Raw genomic sequence first — 19,724 nt, 5'->3', positions numbered from 1 at the left:
AGCAAGTTGGCTTTTTCCTGGGCATCGGTTGTCAGTTGACCCATACAGTTTAGCAGAGGTCCAATGTTGCCCTTGCTTTTTCTCTGGCTCCCCACAAATCTAAAAAAGGACTTTTTATTGTCCTTGATACCTGTAGACAGTTGGAGTTCCGTCTCAGCCTTGGCTTTCCTGGTTTGCTCTCTGCAGGTTCAGACCAGTGCAGAATATTCCTCCTTGGAGGTGGATCCCATCCTCCATCCTTTGTATCCATTGTTCCTGGTCTTCCCTAGGGGTGCCCTGGTGGACAACAAGCCTCTGCAAATAGGCAACTATTCAATTTGGATTCAGATTTGGCCTTTTCAGATTCAGCCAATTCGATTCAGAGATTTGAATCACTTTTCTGGTTTGATTCGGCCAAATTGATTCAGAAAAGATTTGGAGCTGATTAGGAGAGATTCAGAGATTCAGCCATAGGATATAACGGGGAATCAATGAAATATCTATAACTTCAGGGGTTTTTGGCTGATTCAAATGAGACTTACAAGGATGGTAGCACCTGCTGCAGGCATGACACCTGCCAAGGTTCAAGGTGATAGGTGAATGGGTTTCTGAGAAACTGCACCTCAAAGTTCTGACAGCAAAACTCATGTCACATGTGTGTGTTAAGCCACAGCATGGTGAAAACTGCAGGGATGGTAGCTCTTGCTGAGGCCACAAAGTCTACCAAGTTTCAAGGAGGTCGGTGCAGAGGTTTCTGGGAAGCTGCACCTCAAACTGCTGACAAGCAAAAATCATGACATGGGTGACACTGTGTATGTGTTAAGGCACAGGGGGATGAAAATCGAAGGCCTGCTAGGGCCTGCTGTGGCCACAAAGTCTGCCAGCTATCAAGGAGATAGGTGCGGTGGCGGGGGCGGGGAGTCTGGGTTCTGGGGCCCTGCGCCTCTGGCAGCAGGCAGGCAAAACTCGGGACATGGGTGCTTGTGGGACTGTGTGTGTGTACAGGTGCACCCTTTCTGACACTGGGGCCTATGCACAACATGGCAGTGTGCCCCCATGAGGTCTTCTCCTCCCCTACAGCCTCTGTCTGGTCCACCACTGTAAACTACAGCAGGTCAAAATAACTTAGCTGGTTCAACACCAATAGCACCAGCAGCATCAAAGGTACCCAGACGGAACTGTCAGAGAGCCTTTTTTTTTTATAAAGGAATTGACAGCAAGAAGTACAGATGTTGTGTTGGATATATGTTACTCATGGTGTGTGATGGCTTATCTTGTGTTTTGATGTTTATATGTTTATCATGAAAAAAATGAAATAGTTAGAAAAATATATCTTAGGAAGCTTTTGGGTTGAAAAACCCTTTGTCAAGCTGAGGAAGCACCTGCAGTTGGTGTGTCTCCTGGTCCTGGATGGAAGAAATAGTAAAGAAGCCTGAGGCTGGCCTGGCATGCAATGCAGGATAAAAAGTCAGTCAGTGAAAATGGAAATGGAGGCATCAGGGGGTGAGGGATAGGCTGGGGTTGAGGTGGGGGGTGGAAGGGGATGTAACAGCTCAGGTAAAAGTGCAGAGGTACCTGGGGAGTCAGTTGTCCAGCAGGTTGCAGTGTGTCAGAATTCCACTGTGTATATTGAGCCCATGAGTTTGTGGGGGAGAAGGCCTCACGGGGACAAACTGCCGTGTTGTGCAGAGGCCCCAGTGTCAGGAAGGGTGCACCTGAACACACACAGTCTCACAAGCACCCATGCCCCGAGTTTTGCCTGCCTGTGGCCAGTGGTGCAGGGCTCCAGAACCCAGACTCCCCCAGCACCTATCTCCTTGACAGCTGGCAGGGTTTGTGGCTACAGCAGGCCCTAGCAGGCCTGCAGTTTTCACCCCCTGTGTCTTAACACACACGCAGTGTCACCTATATCATGAGTTTTACTTGTCAGCAGTTTGAGGTGCAGTTTCCCAGAAACACCTGCACCTATCACCTTAAAACTTGGCAGGCTTCTTGCTCTCAGCAGAGGCTACTATCTTTGCAAGTTTATCCAAATCAGCCAACAAATAACGAAGTTATAGATATTTCATTATTCCTCATTATACCCTATGGCCAAATCGCCAAATCTTTTCTGAATCAATTCAGAAGCTCCAAATCGATTCTCAAAGCCTAAAGCTTCTAGCAATTTGATTTGGATTCATAGATTCAGCCTCCAAATTGTCCAAATCATCTCCGAATCTGAATTGCGATCTGAAGCTTTGCACAGCTCTAGTGAACAACTGTTCACTGTTCTTGATGTACTCCCCTGATGTAGCGGTAAGCCACTATCAATTTACCTCTCAGCCTTCTCTTCTGTAGGCTGAAGAGGCCCAAGTCCCTCAGGCTCTCCTCTTATGGCTTGTCTTGCAAGTCCCTGATCATATGGGTGGCTCTTCTCTAGAACCTCTCAAGTTTTTCCACATCCCTGTTGAAGTGCAGTGCCCAGAACTGGACTTTTGGTCTTTGTTGGTCTTTGACTTCTGAGAGACTTAATAGTGGTGAAATCCATTAACAGAGTAATTTTGACTACTCTTTCAGAATATATTTAAGTTAGTATCACTTAGAAAATTAAGGATGTCAGATAAAGTCTAAAAATAAGGTTATTGTTGGAAAAAAATTCACTTTGCTCAGAGATGAACCCAAAAGGCAGAACCTAGGTTCACTTTATGTGCCTTGAATGGCAATTCCAGCCATAAACCTGCCATTTGGGCATTTATATGCAGTTTTTAATCCTGCTCCACAGGCAGTGTGGGGACACAATATGTGAGCAAGCATAAGTCGAAAAATCATAACCAGACAAAAGCAGGGGTGGAATAGGAGGATCCTTCCACGTTCTAGCCCAACTTCTGAGTAGTTAAGGCACTTTGACAATGAGGTTCTAGTCCTCCTTCACTTAGATGGGTTTAACCCTACATCTGCTGCTCCCCAGCTCAATACACAAACCATCAGGCCATAAATTAGATATTGTCTTAGCCCCTCTTCAGTCCTCCTTTTAAAGCTGATCACCATGGAAGCCAAGAGAGAGAGATATTTGTACAACCACAATTTTATACTTGTGGCCATTTTACTTGTGTCAGCAATTTAATTATAATCTATTAATAATATCACGGCTGAGTAGTAACACTTGTCCTAAGCACCTGTAGATGTGAATAAGTAAAAGGCTGTGAAGGAAAGAAAACTGCCATTTCCATACTTTATAACATCTATGCACTGCATTTTATGGAGACTTATGTTTTACACATTGGATGTTCTAATGCAAGCTGCAGGATTGAAGAAAAAGTTAGCTGTTTGTATGAATTCATGTAGGAATAAGAACAACTTGAACAAGAAAGAGTGAAAACATAGAAATCCTGATTGTCTGTCATTTTTTTCTCACTCAGGCGGACTTCCATATCTGGAAACTGGAAGACAAATACAGGCTCTGCAATGTTGGAACAAATTGCTATGTCAGATAAGTAAGTACAGCTTTATATAGGAGTTAATTAGAAGTTTAATTATGTTCCTTTTTAACTTAATTAAAAACCACATTTCTGATTCTGGTGCTGCTACTACTAAATGAAGGTCCTACTAATTTCTTCTGAAAAAAATCCATTAAATGACATAAAAGGACATGAGCATGCCTAGACAAGTCAAAATCTAAATCTAAATCTGTGCACTTGCCTTGGAATCACCTGGGATTCTCTCAGGACACTTTTGCACCAAGACTGAGGTCTTATCCCCAGCAGACTTTTTCACCTTTGTTTTAAATTTTCCTTTCATGCATCTGTCAACAATTTCTCCTTAGCTTGGGTTAAACTTTCTTTCTCTTACTACTAAGCAGTCTATTCCTATATTCACCCATACACCACATTTTCTGCTATCTGACCTCATGAACAGCCTACTAGTTCGTTCTTGAAAACTCTGCACAGCTACAAGGCAAAAACTGTTTATAAATAAGTGGATGCTATCAGAACAGCCAGTATAGCTACAGATGTTGAAACTGACCAGCATCCAAAAATCACTACTTTTAGAGAAAAATATTTTGCCCAAAGAAAAAACAACAAATTATTCATTGCAAAATGTTCCCATCTGGAATTTTTAAACATTTGTACAAATATTAGTGAACAATATTTTGCTTAAAGAGAAGCCTTTCCACTGGAACATACTTGAAATAAAAAAGTACACAGAATGTGCAATAGATTTACTTGGAAAGTATATTGTTACTGAAATTATTTATTTATGAATAAGAGCTTTGTCTCTTACAGTCCAGACTCTCTTTTCCTGAAATTCTACAACACTGTCAAAATCCTGTTTTAATTGCATCAGTTTTTTGTAGCATAAATTACTGTGATGTGACAGTCATTATTATGAGTCAGAGGCTAGATCAAGAAAGAGGAGGAGATAGGCAGTAAAAAGAATAGGTCTCACTTAAATGTAAATATTTTATCTTTGACAGGGAAAGTACATGATAAATGTATTGTTTAAAATATAAGTTTCTCTTCAGTTTAAATGTAAAAACAAGAGTTGTCAGTCCATGGATTGGGAAGAGCTGTGATATTTGGCTGGTGCATCATTTCAAGATTGTACCATGAGGGTCCCTAGGCTATGTGTAGAGAGTTTTTGTAAATAAAAATTCTCAGGACAACAACTGCCATCTTGCCCTCAACTCATGGTGTCTTCACTTAAAGCTGAATACTAAAAACTGAAGACAGAATACAGACACATGCACAGTAGAATTGTGTGATTCCCTATATCCTCTATTCAGTTCTTCCATACTCTGTGCAGCAATTGCTTTACTCTTTTTTGGGGGGGCAAGAAAATCTTATGTTAATTCACTAGACAGTTACCCATGCTTTCCAGTGTGAGGAGCATCGAATGGAAAAACCTTTCTTGTATTAAGAACTTTAACTACTTTTTACTACTTGTTGTAGAGGAAAACTATCCAACAGGATCAAAGAGTATTGTAACAATCTATTTTTCCGAGGATATAAACTTTAAAAAAATGCAAGAGGTAATGTATTTGAGTCTAAAAATGGCCAGTTCATTATACTATGCTATCTAAAATATTAAAGAATGCTGAATCAATACTACATCCCATATGGAAAAAACTTGTAAAATGCAATAGCTATAATAATTAAATAGGCATCTCAAACCTTGTTGATTTACTAAGGTATTTTTAAAACCCATATCACTCCTACTTTACAATACTATAGATCAGGGGTGGGCAAAGGGATTGGCCCCACAGCATACTCCATTTCCCAGCAGCTTCTGCCTGCATCGCAGCATCTGGTTTCCATGGAGATCCCAGGAGCAGCAGGGCTGTGACAGCATAGGGCCAGGGAAACCAGCCCAAGCGCTACTGGTGAGGTATCATTTTCTATTGAATGCTATAAGACTTCTGTATACAGAATTATTCCACAGTTTCACTGTTAAATGATTTATTTATAAGTGTAGCATTGACCACCTTGAGTTCATATTTGGTTGATAATAGATGAAAGATAGGATGAGACTCAGAAATGTTCTTTTCACTCAACAGGTACAAGCTCTGGGTTGACACCTGTTCTGAACTGTTTGGTGGTTTGGATATCTGTGCTGTCAAAGCTGTACATGGCAAGGATGGAAAGGATTATATTTTTGAGGTGAGAGTTGTCTCGTCATATACCTGTACTTATTAAAAGACCTCAGTAAAACCACTTTCTGTAAGATTAGGCTGTCATTCTGGGTTGTCTGTGTTTCAGGGTATTTTTGAACAATGTTTAAGTCATAATGCAAGGCCACATGTCCAAGTTAGTGGCATTGCTTGCTGGAAAATATAACCATATCATATGATAATGTTTTCTAGTCTTTGAGGAAATGTACACAAACTACAAAACACAGCCAAATGTAGATATCATATTTTCCCAACCCTTATGCTTCTCTTCCTGAATGGGCTCACCAATATTACTTTGGTGGAAGATTTATAGACAGAAATGTCCTGAAGGAACCCCAACAAAATTATATCTTTACATGGAAAAAGAAATTAAGAACATAATAGAAACCATGTGCCTTTTTCAGCCTGAAACATGATTTTCGAGATCTGATACCTCATGAACCACCAATGCAAGAAGAGATATTGTTATGTATTGTTTTTAAAAGTATGAGTTTTTAACCCTTGTCATTTGGGGGATATTTTACCTCAAATTTGTCATTGATCACAGCCAAAAAATGAGTGATCCCAAGTTATTTATCAAACCACCCAAGATCTTTGCAGTATTGGCTGCTGCTTTCCATTTTACTCAAGCCATCAAAATTGATGAAGATTGCAGAATTTCACAGCTCTGAAGGCAATGCTGATTTGCAGAAACAAAAAGCAATGGTGATTTTATGCAAGCCACCAAGGTACATTGAGATCTTCAAGTTTTTCCCTCTTGCTAGTTAGTCATATCTGCCACTAAAATAATGGCACAAGGTAAAGTTAAACCACAAGGTTTGTGTTGTGTATGCTGATTTTTTGTGAGATTCAGAAAAAACAAAGCACATAGAACTTTAAAAAATGCCACTGGGACTCATCTGTCATCAGTATTGATTACTAAGTGCTGTCTTGGTAGAGTCTGTAGTAGCTGAGGAAATATGGCATCTTGCTGGAACAAATCCTCAGTGCCATAATTTTCAAAACTTAATCACTATGTCCCTTTGATCTGGAAGAATAGAAACCACAGTAGTCACATTTCTTCAATCTGTCCATGTCAAAACTATGATATACAAATCCTGCAGATCAAAGTGAACAATTCTATTCCAAACTCCCCTAGTTTAACTCCTTCTCATATGCTGCAGATATCTAAATCTAATGTGCTTCTTCTGAGTGGTTATTTAAATTTTTTTATTAAGCTGTAGAACTTAGAGAGTAAGAAAAAGTGCATGTTTCCTTTTTCTAAAGATAACCCCCTCTTTTATCTTGCTTCTAACCTAAGCCCACAGAGCACAGCACTTATAGGGTTCTGCTATGACTTCGGAGGTGTGAGTTCAAGCCTTTCTTGGAAGGCTGTCTCCAGCTTTTTCAGCTGAAAATGGGTGACCAGATATGATGCTAGATCAGTTGTTCCTTTGCATGCTGTTGCTATAGTAACTGGTGTCCCTTAACCCAATGGGCTGCCAGACCTTGACTTGAAAAATAGAGGATAGTTCTTGGACCCAAGGTTTACCATGGACATAGAGCACAATTCTACAAGTTGCTGAGCCAATCTAGGAAAATTTACCACTCCCCATAAGGCCAAAAGGCAGTTCATACCTTTCTGGATCAGGCCTACAGCATTCAGTCAGCATAAGTACCTGTCAGAATTTGTGGGAGGAAAGGTAAGCTGCAGATGCAACTACAAACATGATACCTCTCCTGACCTAACTTTCTATACCAGACAAACTCCTGCTTTTTAGATGATTACAATTCTAAACAGCAGAACAGTTTCAGAAACTGATCTCTATCTTTCCAGTAGCAGTAAATATATAAAAACTAGCTAATTGCCCATCAAGAATGACGGATTTCAGGGAGTATTTACATGGCCTCCCCTTCCCCCCCACCGGCTCACCCTTCAGGGCCAGCCATGTAAAGACTCCCTCTGCCACCACCGCCTTCTCCTCCAGCCTCCAGTACAGGGACTCCCTTCCCCCTCCCGCCTCCATCTCACAGCGGGGCTTCCCCCCACTTCCTCTCCCTTCCCCTCCCCTGTCCCCTCCCCTCCCTCCCTCCCCACTGTCTTCCCCTCCCTGCCAGCTGTTGTTGGGGCTGGGCAGTGGGGGGGGCACCACCACCATGACCTGGCCCCAACAACAGCCACCACCATGACCTCCCCTTCACCTCCCCCCACCCCACTTCCCTCCCTCACTCCCTCCATCCCTGCCCGCTGCCTCCCCTTCCCTGCCAGCTGTTCTGGGGGGTGTCAGGGATGGGCAGCAGAGGGGCACCACTACCATGACCCCCCCTTCACCCTCAGGCAGGGAGGACTGGGGAAGCCCTGCTGCTCAGGTGGCTGTGGTATTTGCCACCGCCATAAACTTCCCCCATAGCGGGTCCAACTTGGGCCTGTGCAGTCCAAGCCTGGGCAGCCAATCACTGCCCACCCTCTTGGCGGTACATGCAGAGTTGGCCAAAACCACTACAGACAGACAGACACACAGACAGATAGACTAAGCCCTTTATATATATAGATGTAATGAAAAAGAGACATTGCACCGGAATGATAAAGCTTCTAAAATAGAGCAATCCCTTCCCCTTCTCCAAAATCAACTGGATTGTTTGGAAAATAGTAGCACGTGCTCACCAAAATGGATAATTAGAAATTTGTGCAATCTGTTGAAATGCAGAACTGCTTTGGGAGTTCAGATTCGTGACAATACCTGTAAAAAACGTGTAAATATAGTGGTAACAATTAAAAAGTTAGCACTAAGCAGCCTTTACTGTGGTCCCAAGCAGTGGCAATATGATATCAGTCCCAAGCAAGGGCAATGCATAGGGGGTGCACGGGGGTGCACATGCACCCCCTGAGAGCACCAGTGCACCCCCTGACTGGCCATACTTGCCGCTTAGGTGATGGGCAGGCGGGAGTGCAGGTTCCCCCCTGCAAGTGCTGGCCGAGGAATGGGACCACCGTGGTGCTTCCAGAAGCAGCTGCAGTGATCCGCTGCCTCATGATCAGCTGCAGGGGGACCTCCTCGACCTGGTCAGCGAGATCGGCCACAGGGGGACCACCCCTCTGGTCACTGACTGGTCACTGCGGGGGCACATGCCCTTCTGACTAAGGCAGCACCAGTCGCCCATGGTCCCAAGATAGGGCAAAGACCTACCTACTGTCGTACTGAAAAGCTGTTATGTCAGGTCTTTTTTACAAAGCAAAATGAATATGACTAATATGAAGAGTGTACCCAAGCTAGCTTTAATCTAACTAGCATGAGTAAAGTACCTCTGAGTAAAGTATCGAGTGGCAAAATCTTCAGCAGGGGCTATACAAGCTGTGGACCCTGGATCCATGTGCATGTTGCTAGCCTGTGCCATCCTGTCTTCATTGCTGTTACTACCTGTGCTACCTGTGCTAGTTACATCAAAGTTAGTATGAATATACCTACTTGTGCTAGGGTCGCAACCTCATTTTTAGGATATGTTTTTATAGAAGAGGCTAAATACTGGCAGATTTAATGTCAAACTGTGTATACATGTTGACAGGATAAAATAATGCAGGTACTGATAGTTGTTATTCATAGATCACTGTACAATACATGTTTGCATGGGCATGCATGCGTGTACACACATACAAACACACACACATTAGGAAAACATAAATCAACTTTGGATTTAGGTGCAACATTTGGCCCCAGATCCACAAATGTATCTTCCTGTGTATATAGTTTCCCAGATAAAGATTGACCAACTTCAGCAGGTTTTCATGTAGCATTTGCTAGAAATAAGTTTTCACATAACTGAGTCTCTAAGTACATATATGTGTTCTATCTGGCATAGAGAGAGAATGTCTAACAAGCACTTAAGAGGAGAGAAAGAAAGAAAAGAAAAAACTAAAATATTTTTATTGCTTTATTGCTTAGCCTTTTGTGATAATTTCTTCTTACAAAAATGAAGGTGGTTAAAGTGTTGTTTGGCAAATTTTCCATAATCAGCTGTTTAGTCTCCTTTCAAAGCTCTTGAGCTAGGCAGGCACGTATTAATAATAACATTCATATCGTGTACTAGAGACAAGACTGATCATAAGCATAACTACATTTCCTGAATTAACTGACTTAATGAAGATCTTGAACAAGTTTTTGGGCACAACATGCGCTTCCTCAAGAAAGAGGATCATTATCACCTGTAGAACAAAACAAGGTTAGCAGCCGGAACTAGTAAGTTAAAAAAAGTCTTTGTTAGGTCCATGGTTTTTGTTATCCAGTAAAGTTACAAATTTTTGTTCCCACACTTATCTGCTGAAATTTTTTATGTAATTGTTTATGTTTCTTTGAGGACAAGTAATGTATGGTAAGATATGGAGTGGTTGCTCTGTGACTAGTGTAAATCCACTAGTGATTGTTTTTTTCTATCCTTTTATCACTTTTCTGAGGGAGTTCATTCTGGAGCATCGTGCTTATTTAGCTTTACACACGTGTTCTCCATAGATGCAGTCAGTGGTTTAAATGAGTTATATAATGTTTTTTGATAGATATGTGTAGGATCTACGGATTCTGATGGTTTATTGTGAGGTATGTCAGTCATGGTGATGGTGGAGATTTATTGGAAGGCATTGCATTAATTGTTTAGGCTTGATTTTCTTCTGAGTGGGTTTTGGTTAGTAGAAAATTTGCCCCTGATAAGCTTGGCAAGGTTGGGAGGTTGTCTAAAAGTCAGGCAGAGGGTAGTAAAATTTTGTTCAAGGTATGATATTTTTCAAGGGTATGGTGGAATTGCGTAAAGATTTCAAGGATTTTTTCCCAACCTGGTATCTCTACTAACGTCTTTTTGCTTTGTGGGTAATAATGGCCCTCTCCCATTTCAAATGGCCTTGTCTGTAGCTATTTCTATAGCTTAACTACAGCAACTTTACCTGGTTTGTAACCATTACTGATAACTTTTCTTTGATCCATAGGCTAGCTGCCCATTTTAAGTGATCATTTTCATTAGTATAATGAGGTTAAACAAAAACAATTGCTTTAACTGGCATTTAGCTTAAGCTATATCTGTGTCCTTCCTGGACCCAAAGAAGGGCATTTTTGTGCTTACGACCATGTCTAATAGCTCTCCCAACTATAAAGTCTGTCCAATGAAAGAGAGTACCACATCTCAAAATCTTGCTTCTTGGAAATTTCCTGAACCATAATGGCTACAACCGCACTGCTAGAATACTAAATTAATAAATACAAATATTGCCAAAGGACTTTTGGCAACACTTAAGCATATTTACAAGTACTTAGCGTCCCACAGTAAGGAATAAGTTTGTTATGAAACAAAAGAAAACTATTGTGAAAGTTTTAGCTCCTTGTCGAATTTTTCCTGATGGCATTTCGATTCTTGCCTTAACATGTTTATAAATGCTTTTCAATATCTCTCTTAGCGATAAGCAATTACAAGTAAAAATTCAGTCTATATATTTCAGATTTTTGAATCAGGCAAACCTGTCACCAAAACCACCTCTTTCTCTCCATGCATACACATACTGTTATTTATTGGGAATTTTTCCACTGATGCAGCTTTTTAAGGCCAATACAGCTGTTCTCAATCACATACTGAATAAAGGGATTTTAAGCAAAAAAATTCTTTTACTTAAAATAATTTAATTTCAAACGGTAGCTTCCATTTTCTCTGTACCTCCCATTCCTTCACCACTCTCACTGAGTAAGAATAGCTTCAGTTAATAGATTGGGTATGGCTGCCTAATCATTGCAGTGTGCCTGATCAGTCCCTGACACTTATGACATCAGCCATCACTCATTTTGCCTTTACTGTGGCACATCGGTCTTATAATGTTCCTTTATGGTTAATCACAGATACTACAGATTCTTTCTTTTGCGGACACCTTGCAAAGGAAGTGGTCTTCAGTTAGACCAAGAATGCTGCCTATAAATGTTGTTGTCTGGATCTCAGTATTCCTTCTACCTCACCCTCTCTCCTTCATTTGAACAGTCATCACTGTACGCACTCTCATTACAGAGATCTGTCACCAGAATAAACAATAATGCATTTGTATCTTATCTCAGGACCTGTCTCTCTCTTTTCAAAAGGAGTGGAATGCAAAATATTCCAGCTCTCTAGGGTTGCCTAAATCAGTCTCTGTCTGCAACTAGAATGTCTCTAAACCTAAATAATGGGCATTCATCTCTTTTGCTATGCCCTGATGCACAAATTGGAATGTACTGGTGTGCATGTGACCCATTGTTACAGCTAAATGAATTTTTCTAGAATGTGGTTTGTTCAGTGACAAATATCAAACATTTCCTGATGAAAATGAGGTGATAATTTTAACAGAACTTCCTCAAATCTCCTTCAGTTTCCAATTTAAATATTCATTTTCCTTAGAGTTTAAATGTTAAGGAGGAAAAACTCATACTTGCATGATTCTGTATGCATCTTTTGAAAAAAATAATCCAGATCTAGACATCTGAGAGTAGGAAGCACAGTGAGTTAAAGTGATGCTGTTCATGAAACAAATATCATATTATAGCTATCCTCTCTTGAATCTGGTTACAATCCCTGTTCATTTTTGGACAAATAACATCAGAAAGCCCTTGATTCAAAGATGATCTGTACCATGGCTCACTGACGGGGTTTAAGGTGACTTAAGAGTCCAGTCCTTAAACCACAGATCTGTTCTCTTGAGGTATGCCTTCAATGTGTCTTTGTACCATATCCTCTGGCTACCACAAGATCGCAGGCTGCTCCTAAACTGGGAGTACAGCACTTGTTTTGGGAGTTGAGAGTCAGGCATCCACACACAATGTCCAGTGCAGTGAAGCTTGTGCTTGAGGATCACTGACACAATCGTGGTAACATTGGCTTCAGTAAAGATGCTGGTGTTTGTGTGGCAATCTTCCCATTTGATGAAGAAGATTTTCCAGACATCATTGATCTTTCTAGGCTCTTGAGGTGCCTACGGTAAGTCACCCACATTTCATATGTGTAGAGGAGGGTGAGGATAATGACTGCCTGGTTGACTTGGATCTTAGCGTATTTCCAGCGATCTTGATCAATAAAAACATGCCAAAACAATATGAAAGTGGTTGTGTGACAGATCCTGAGCTGGATCTCCTCATCAGCATTTGCTCTCTGAGAGAGTTAGCTAATGAGGTAAGGGGAGTGCTCAATTACCTCCAGGGTCTTTCCCTCAATGGTAATTTGAGGGTGGGAGGGCTGGTCACATTCTTGGCCTGGAGCAGGCTGATAGAGCACTTTAGTCTCCTTAGCGTTGAGAGACAGGCCCAAAGTTCAGTAGGCTTCTGTGAAATAATCCAGTGTAGTTTGGAGGCTTTCATCAGTGTCTACAAGAATGGCACAGTCTTCATTGTACTGAAGGTCAAGGATGGTTATTTTGAATGCTTTGGTCTTTGAACAAAAACGCCCCAGGTTGAAAATCCCTTCATCTGTTTGGTATTCATTGATGATTCTGGAAGGGAGGCAATCCTTAACAAGAACCAGGATGACAGTCAAAAACTAAGATGGCCAGGGTACAGATGGACAATCACTAGTGCAAGCCTTGGAAGTGTTAAACACAGAATCAGCAGGTCAGGTAACACAAGGGAACTCACTCCCAAGAACGGAACTCTTCTAAGAGGACACGGAAGCCTAGGGCTTCCTATGGCAGGCTTAGCTGCTTGTATACAAATGCCAGGAGCATGGTGCCAAACAGGAGAAACTGGCCCTTCTGCTAAGTAAAAATGAATATGATCTCATAAGGATAACAGAGACTTGGTGGGACTCTACCTATTACTGGACCACAGGTATTAATGGCTGTACCTTGTACAGGAGGGATCATGTTGCAGGGAAGGGTGGGGGTGTAGCTCTCTATGTGAAAGAGCAGTACACTTCCCTATAAGCAGAGACTGGCACCAAGGAGGGTGACTTGAGACCTTCTGGGTTAGAATACAGGAGAACGTGGTAAAGGAGATACAACTGTAGGAGTCTATTACAGACCTAACCAGGAGGAAGAGCTTGACCACGAATTTGCTAGGGAGCTGGCAGAGGCTGCACACTCTCAGTGCATGGTCATCATGAGCAACTTCAGCCACCCTGACATCTCATTGGAAGAGCATTCAGCCAAATCTTATTACACATGAAGCTTCCTCACTTGCATTGATGAGCTTTATTTGAAGTAAGAAGTCTATGGGCCATCAAGAGGTAAGGCGCTGCTGGATCTGGTACTGGCCAAAGGGGATGAACTAGTCAGAGACCTGAGGATCAAAGGGAAGCTTAGTGACAGTGATCACGAGTTCATCACTTTCTCTCTCCATCCTGAAGCTGGCATATCAGTCAGCAATGCAAAAATCCTCAACATTAGGAAAGTTTATTTTCACAAGCTCAGGGGGTTGGTTCTTGAGGCCCTGAGAGACGATGATCTGACAGGGAGGTGAATCCATGATGAGTGGTTGCTTTTTTAAAGACATGATCCTAAAAGCATAATGGAAGTCTATTCTGGCCCATAGGAAAGATAGCAAAAGGACTGGGAGACCCCTTTGACTCAATAGGGAACTCATGGACCTTCTGAATCTGAAAAGAGGAGCTTATAAGGGATGGAAGTCAGGAACTACTACTAAGGAGGAATATGCAGCACTGACCTGCACACATAGGGAGCAGACCAGAAAAGCCAAGGCTGAAACCAAACTCAAACTGGCTACATGAATCAAGGACAATAAAAAGTTCTTCTTCAAATACATGGGAAGTTGGAAAAAAAACAAGGGCAACATCAGTTTGTTGAGCCAAATGGGGCAACTGACAACCAACACCCAGGAAAAAGCTAATTTCCCCAACAATTACTTTGTGTTGGTTTCCCACCAGCCCAAGGGGATCTCACCCTACCTGATAGGATGCAGGACTACCAGGGTAAAGGCAATCATACACCTATAATTGGTGAAGATCTTGTGAGGGAACAACTGGACATCCTTAAGTCAGCTGGCCTGGATGGAATACACCCAAGAGTGCTAAAAGAGTTGGCTGACATCATAGCATGACCAATGGCAAGGATATTTGAGAACTTGTGGCACTCAGGAGAGGTTCCTGAAGATTGGAACAGGGCCAATGTGGTTCCTATCTTCAGGAAAGAAAGAAAAGTTCAAGAAAGGAAGATCCAGGGAACTACAGGCCAGTCAGTTTGACCTCAATCCCTGGAAAGATCCTGGAAAAAAAATCATCAAAAAACACATCAACAACAGGCTAATGGAAGACAGTGTTCTGAGAGATAGCCAGCATGGCTTTGTTGTGGGTAGGTCTTACCTGATGAACCTCATTTCCTTCTATGATCAGGTGATGCATCACCTGGACAAAGGAGAAGAGGTTGATGTCATATATTTAGATTTCAAAAAAGCTTTTGACTTAGTGTCCCCTGATGTCCTCATGTTAAAATTGGGGAACTGCAGCCTCAACAACCTTATGGTCTGATGGCTGGGGAACTGGCTCTGTGGTAGGACCCAGAGAGTGATAGTCTATGGAACCGAGTCAACATGGTGCACGGTGATCAGTGGCGTCCCCCAGGGTTCAGTACTTGGACCACTACTTTTTAATATATTCATAAATGATCAGGATTAGGGTGTCAGAAGCAGACTGGCTAAATTCACAGCTGACACCAAATTATGGGGAAGTGTGGTCACGCTAGAGGATAGTCTGGCAATTCAGGCTGACCTGGACAGGCTCGCAAGGTGGGTGGATCAAAACCTGATGACATTCAACATGGAGAAATGCAAGGCGCTCCACCTCGGGAGAAAAACCCCACATCATATTTATAGGCTCGGCAGTGCTACACTCACTAGCACTATGACCAAAAGAGACTTGGGTATCATGATTGACCACAAGATGAAAGTAAACCACCAATGAAATGTCGCAGCCAGCAAAGCAAATAAAACTCTTGCTTGCATCTACCAAAGCATCTCAAGCAAGACCCAAGAAGTCATTCCCCTGCTTTACTCAGCCTTGGTGAGGCCACAGCTGGATTACTTTAACCAATTCTGGGGTCCACACTTTAGAAAGGATGTGGAGAAACTTGAGAGAGTCCAGAGGAGAGCATGATTAGATGTCAAGAGAACAGGTCTTGTGAGGAGAGGCGGAGAGGCATGGGACTCTTCAGACTGGAGAAGTGAAGGCTCAGGTTTGACTTGGTGGCAGCCTATAAGTATATAAGAGGGTGTGCATCAGGAACTGGGAAAACATCTGTTTAGCAGGGCACCCTAAGGGAAGACAAGGTTACAAACTGCTGGAAGACTATTTTAGACTGGAAATAAGGAAAAAACTTCTTTACCATCTGAGTCTCCACAGTCTGGAATAGACTCCCCCCAGAAGTGGTGCAAGAACCTACTCTGAATACCTTTAAGAAATGCTTGGATGCTTATCTTGCTGATGATCTAACCTCAGCTGACTTCCTGCCCCTTGGGCAGGGGGCTGGACCCGGTGATCTCACGAGATCCCTTCTAGCCCTAATGTCTATGAAATCTATGAAAACTTGATAACAGAATGGGGCAATGATGCATCCTTGCTTGGTTCCAGTTCAGATGACAAATTGATCTGTCTCCAGTCAGCTGCAAAGAATGGTCAAAGTCATCTGGTCATGGAAAAGCCTTAGGACCTTGATGTACTTTTCAGGATATCCAAATCTGGCCAGTACTTTCAATAGGGCCATGCTATTGATGGAGTCAAAGGCCATAGTGAGGTCTTCAAGAGCACTTAGAGGTGCTCCTGAACCATGAGTCAAGTCAACTGAGGGATGCCACTATCAAGTCTGTCCCCCAACAACCTGTATGGGGATCCCTTGCTAACCCTCCTATCCTTGAAGTCTGGCATGAATCATCAAGGAAACCAAGAACAACAGGTTACTCGACCAGGTGACATACCTGCTTAAATCTACAAGGCTGGTGATGAGGAACTTATACTGACACACTATTAATTTATTCTTCAAATTTTAAACAACAAGGAGATCCCTGGGGACCTAAGGAATCATGACTACCATCATCACTATCTTCAAGAAAGGAGATAAGTCTGTATGTGGGAACTATCAAGGGTATTGCCCTTCTTTTCACAACAGGGAAAATCCTTGCCTACTTTTTCCTGAACCATCTTCTACCTCTTGTTGAGGAAATCTTGCCAGAATCTCAGTGGTTTCAGACTATTCCATGGGGCAATTGACATGATCTTTGTAGCCTGTCAGGTCCAAGAAAAGTGTTGGGAACAACTCCTGGGACTTTACATGACCTTTGACAAAGAAGTCCTGTTTAGCCTATTCTTTGTTCAAAGTTAGAGATCCTTTAGAAGAAGCAAATATTTTTGATGGGACACCATCATTTGCTGAAAAAATGAAAGACTACAATTTCTGATTAATTCCAATTAAGAGGTACACTGTGAATACCTGGTGTGACCACTCATGTACTTTATCACAAATCTTACTGACTTAAAGCGCAGCTTGCTACGTGCTAAGGCAAATGGAATGCTTGGCAGATTTACTTTCATACTCCAAAGGACCATGTCTGTAAAGTCAAAGTCTTATCAGGAAGTAATGAAACTAATTAAAGAATCACTTACCTAGGAGAATGAGTTGTCAGGTTTAGCAGTAGGAAAGCCAAGTAATTATTCTATGCAGGAATCTGAACTATTCATTTGGTTTCTGCTCTTTTCACCTGTTTGAATACTGAGCTGCCAGGCTCCATTACACCAGAGACTGGCTGTAGAAATGAGAGAGAATTTTATGAATGCATCATTTCAACATATAGTTTTTTAACTCTCTCTCCAGATCATGCTAATAAAACATCAAATTAATGTCCATTAAACTTTCACTTCTTTTTATACTTACAGTCTCAATAGAGGAGGAATAGAAAGTGATGTCTTAACCAAATACAAATTTAATATAGGTATATATAAAAAGGTAGTGAACTAAAGTGAGTATTTACAGGTTATAAATACATATAACTATACCCAAATACAAACAGGTAAACATAATGGTTCAAATGATATGAACAAGTAAATACAACAATAAATGGCATTCTACAATACAAGGTGTACAGTTAATAGTTAATAAACACTCCAAAAATGCACAGAATGTATCAAACAATCAATAAACACTCCAAAATATGAGACGCAAGAGTTCTCTAGTGGTTCCCTTCCTCTAGGGAAGTTCTTCGTCCTGCCTCTTTATTGAGGCTATCTTACCCAAGTGCCACTTCCCGGTGGGAGACCCATTGCCCCACTGACCAAAGTGTCCCAAGGAGCTGTGTGGGGCCATGTTCATAAGTTCCCTGGCCTGGCTAATGTTTCGCCAAGGGAGGACTCAGTCCAGGCCTCAGGGGAGTGGCATAACTTGTTCATGCATCCCAGTGGCTCAATCCTTCTTAGGGGGAGTTGCAAGCCTGGGCCACCTCGTGCATACCCAGGGCCATGCCACTGTGAATGCTGCTCCCTGCACTCAGGAACGGCTCCATTTCTGGGACCCTTGTGGACTCACTGCAGGGAATGGGTCCCAGACCACCAAATAAAAAAGAATGGACATAATGCTGAATCTTGGTGTAGGCCAGTCTTGCTGTCAAATTCTTCTGTAATTTCTCATTCAACTCTGCCTACTGCTCTATCTCTCCAAGTATTGCTTTCAGAATCATGGTCTTCTCTGATGCTTCTTCCAATACACTAGTAAAGGGATGGGCAAAATATGGCCCGCGGGCCGGATCCAGACTGATTGGATCCAGCCTGCAGCTGATTGGATCCAGCCTGCAGGCAGGCACCCACCAATTAAGGCTGCCCCACCATGCTCTGCCTGGGATTGAGTCCTGCCCGGGGCAGATTATGCTGTGCTCCCAGCCTCCTTAGTCAGCAGGCAAAGCATCTGAGCAGGGCTGCTGCTGCCACTGCCCAGGGAACTTCTGTGTTCCACCATCCTCCAGCGACACCTCCTCCTATCCCTGCCTCAGTGCTCCGGGCAGCCCGTAGGAAGGGGAAGCTGCAGCATTGAGGGAGTGGAGTGGGCTCTGCCTGCAGCTCACTCTGGTCCTGCTCATGCCAGGTGGGGAAGCCTGTGTGGATGTGAAGGGAGGTGGGGAATGGGACGGGATGTGAAGGAGTTTGGCCATTCACTGAGCCCTAATGGGCAGGCAGGGACAGACAGGAAGTGGGGAGCAGCAGCAGGAGCCAATGAGCACTTGATGCAGCTCCAGCAGGCAGGCACGTGAGAAAGGAGAAAGAGCAGCAGGAGCCAGCACAGGCTTGGCTGCAGTCCCACCAGGCAGGTGTGGGACAGAGACTAAGAGAGCTGGTGATGCCAGGCTCAGCTCCTTGCCCTCCCTCCCCTCTTGCAGGGGCTTCTATTGCTGCCAGCTGGTGGCAGCTGCTTTCCTGCCCTTCACAACATGCTACAAGCCAGGCAGTCAGCACTGATCCACTTCCTCTCCCTCCACCTGCAGAGGGGCTGGGCTGAGCCACATCACAAAGAGCAGGCAGGGGGGAAGTCTCCCATATGCGCACACCCAACCCACCCACACCATACACATGCACCCACACCCCCTCACACACTCCACCCCTCTCCATACCCACACACCCCAAATGCTGTCCCATATACCCCAACCACACACCCACCATATACGTCCCACACATATACTCCCACACCCTGACCACCGCCATACCTACACCCCACACACACACACACACACACATACAGCACACTCCACCATGCCCACAAACACACCCCAGGCCTCAACCACAAACACACCCCCTACACATATCCCAAACCCACACACACCCACACATATACCCACGCACCACACACACGCACACACCTACACCTTCTCACATGTGCACCCACACCCCCTCACACACCCCATTCCCTGATCGAACAGGGAACACACATCAAACGGTCCTACACACCCCACACCTCAACCACACCCACACACACCCCACTCACATCCCACAGACACACAACTGCTACATTCCCACACATCACCCCTGCACCATAACCACACCCCACACACACCTCCAACCATATACTCCCCCAACACCCCCGCACCCCTCCCCACACAATATACAAGCAAACCCTCACCCCTAAAAGGAGTACTTCCTTGAC

General features: G+C 43.2%; 1 protein-coding gene across 5 annotated transcripts in view; it reads left to right on the top strand.

Annotated features, from left to right (window-relative positions):
* The window catches only part of SYN2 (synapsin II), a 623,389-nt gene that overhangs the window by 523,342 nt on the left and 80,323 nt on the right, over positions 1-19,724 (top strand). For all 5 annotated transcript variants that reach the window (XR_009456083.1, XM_014597696.3, XM_019496298.2 and 2 more), the window contains exons 8-9: positions 3,378-3,452; positions 5,513-5,615. Coding sequence is in view for 4 of the 5 variants with exons in the window: in XM_014597696.3 (XP_014453182.1) it covers positions 3,378-3,452; positions 5,513-5,615 (178 nt within the window). In the remaining variant the exon portion in view is untranslated. The remainder of the gene's footprint in view (positions 1-3,377; positions 3,453-5,512; positions 5,616-19,724) is intronic.

The sequence above is a fragment of the Alligator mississippiensis genome, chromosome 12 (assembly GCF_030867095.1).
Source record: "Alligator mississippiensis isolate rAllMis1 chromosome 12, rAllMis1, whole genome shotgun sequence".
Lineage (NCBI taxonomy): Eukaryota > Metazoa > Chordata > Crocodylia > Alligatoridae > Alligator > Alligator mississippiensis.
Note: the sequence above shows the minus strand (reverse complement) of the source record. Positions and strands in the feature narration are given on the sequence as shown.